The 2242-nt window shown below is 43.4% G+C and overlaps 1 protein-coding gene across 1 annotated transcript in view; it reads left to right on the forward strand.

Annotated features, from left to right (window-relative positions):
* Serpine2 (serpin family E member 2) overlaps window positions 1-2242 on the forward strand; it is a 60577-nt gene that overhangs the window by 52775 nt on the left and 5560 nt on the right. The window contains exons 6-7 of the mRNA XM_005361538.3: window positions 218-318; window positions 1757-1843. Of these exons, the coding sequence (XP_005361595.1) occupies window positions 218-318; window positions 1757-1843 (188 nt within the window). The remainder of the gene's footprint in view (window positions 1-217; window positions 319-1756; window positions 1844-2242) is intronic.

Raw genomic sequence — 2242 nt, forward strand, 5'->3', positions numbered from 1 at the left:
TCTACTTAACTATACCACGTGGATGGCCATGCTCACTGTGAATGAGTGGAGGAAGTGTTGTCTACTTACCTGGCAGTTAAACATTAGTCAGGCTGCTGTTCGGAATGGTGTTCTACGTCTTCCTTGGAACATCTGTTTGTAAATAGGCGCTGATTTTGTCATGTTTGAATCATTTAGAGCATTTTGATTCTCCCCCATATTTTCTGTTTTCATATAGGTTCACAGCTGTGGCACAAACAGATCTGAAGGAGCCACTGAAAGCTCTTGGCATCACTGAGATGTTTGAGCCATTGAAGGCAAATTTCGCAAAAATCACAAGTATGTCGAGTTTAAAACTTACTTAAACTTCAAGAAAATGTTGCAGGTCCTTATTTGCTTAAAAAGAAAAATCAAAATCAGGAGTGTCTTGCCCTAAACCTGTGCAAGTTTTAATTTGATGCATTGTCAAAGGATGCTGTTGACTGTAAACCTGTCAATCACCATTCATCATTTACTCCTGCGTTTCATGTGAGGCCCGAGGGACCACGAGATTAAGGACTTCTACATGTATTGCCTGACTGCTGAACAATATCTGTAATCCCAAACCTCATAGTTTGCCTCTTAATTAGGACTTAGTTGCTCTTTATTTTCTAATGCAAACTTTTCCCTTGGGCTTGAAAGTGCACACACACACAGTTTCTCTCTCTCTCTCTCTCTCTCTCTCCCCGCTGCATTGATCTTCCCACTCCCTTTCATTCCTGGTCCCCTGCCCAGAACATTAGCATCACCTGGACCTGTGTTAAAAATGCATCTTTTGGGTCTGATCCAGACCTCCTGAATCACAACCTTTGTTTCAATGGGGTCCTTTGGCCTGATAAAGTTTGAGAAGCACTTCTTGTTCAGGATCACCTGTTAGAGTCGAAATGCTAAGCAGGAGGACCAGGGGCCCTGATCTCTTTATTCTGTTCTCTTGAACCTTGTAGTCACATAAACATGCATCTAGTTACAACTAGCCATATTGGAGCTGGGTGTTGTTTAGAGAATGCAAACCCAGGTGACCTACACACACACACACACACACAAAATCCCTTTGCTTCCTTCATCCAAACCAATATCCCATCAGGTTCGTGCTGACTGGACAGGTCGTGCACTCCTGGACAGTGCCACCTACTGGAAATTATTTGTTGTTGGGCTCTGGTGAGAAGGAAATAAGGACCCTCACTGGAGGGTCCCCAAGACACATCTGCAGTTCCGTGCCTGGCCCTTCCCGGGACTCCCTTTCTCGTACTACTGTGCTGGTGGATGGTAATGGGATGGGAAAGTCAGCACTTCCTGCAGCTAACTAACCACGTGACTAGGGACAGATTTCTTTACCTTTGAGCCTCAGTTTCCCCATCTGCAATCCTTCCTAAAATGGATAATTTGTAATTGCATAATGCCCTTGTCTTTCTTCTTCAGAAAAAAATGGCATTTCCCAAATCTCTATTCTTTTCATTCTTAAAATTAGTAATGGCCTGAGTTGAAATGATTAAAGGTGCTAAAACACTTGGGGTCTGGGAATCCCTCCAAGAAGTAACAATTACAAATCATTTAGCAGAAATTGAAATCTACCGCAAGTGACAGCCACCTAATACCCTTAATCTATAGGATGGTCAGAGGTTACTTCGGACCCTTTTTTTACGCAAACTGAGAGTTGCCATGACTTTGAGGTTACTCCTGACGCTGTAGATGTCATGCTCATGGAACAAGTGCTGATTTTGTGTTTTTCTGGGAACAGGGTCAGAAAGCCTTCATGTCTCCCACATCTTGCAAAAAGCAAAAATTGAAGTCAGTGAAGATGGAACCAAAGCTTCAGCAGCGACAAGTAAGTGCTCGGTCACATGGCAAGGCCACTTCCAGTAGGAAAGCAGACACGTTGGCGTTCACTCGTCAGCTTAGCAAACTTCTGGGGAGCCTCATTTCCAGCTGAGCACTGGGGAGGTAGGAGGGGGGAGCTGACCCTTGGGAGACGCAATGAGTATGGATAGACAAGGTATTTCGTGATGATGATGATGATGATGATGATGATGATGATGATGACGACGACCCTTGGGAGACAGCAGTGAGTATGGGTAGATGAAGAATTTCATGATGATGGTGATGATGAGTATAGGTAGATGAAGTATTTCATGATGATGATGATGAGTATAGGTAGATGAAGTATTTCATGATGATGATGATGATGATGATGATGATGATGAGTATAGGTAGATGAAGTATTTCA

The sequence above is a fragment of the Microtus ochrogaster genome, linkage group LG4 (assembly GCF_000317375.1).
Source record: "Microtus ochrogaster isolate Prairie Vole_2 linkage group LG4, MicOch1.0, whole genome shotgun sequence".
In the NCBI taxonomy this organism is placed as follows: Eukaryota; Metazoa; Chordata; class Mammalia; order Rodentia; family Cricetidae; genus Microtus; species Microtus ochrogaster.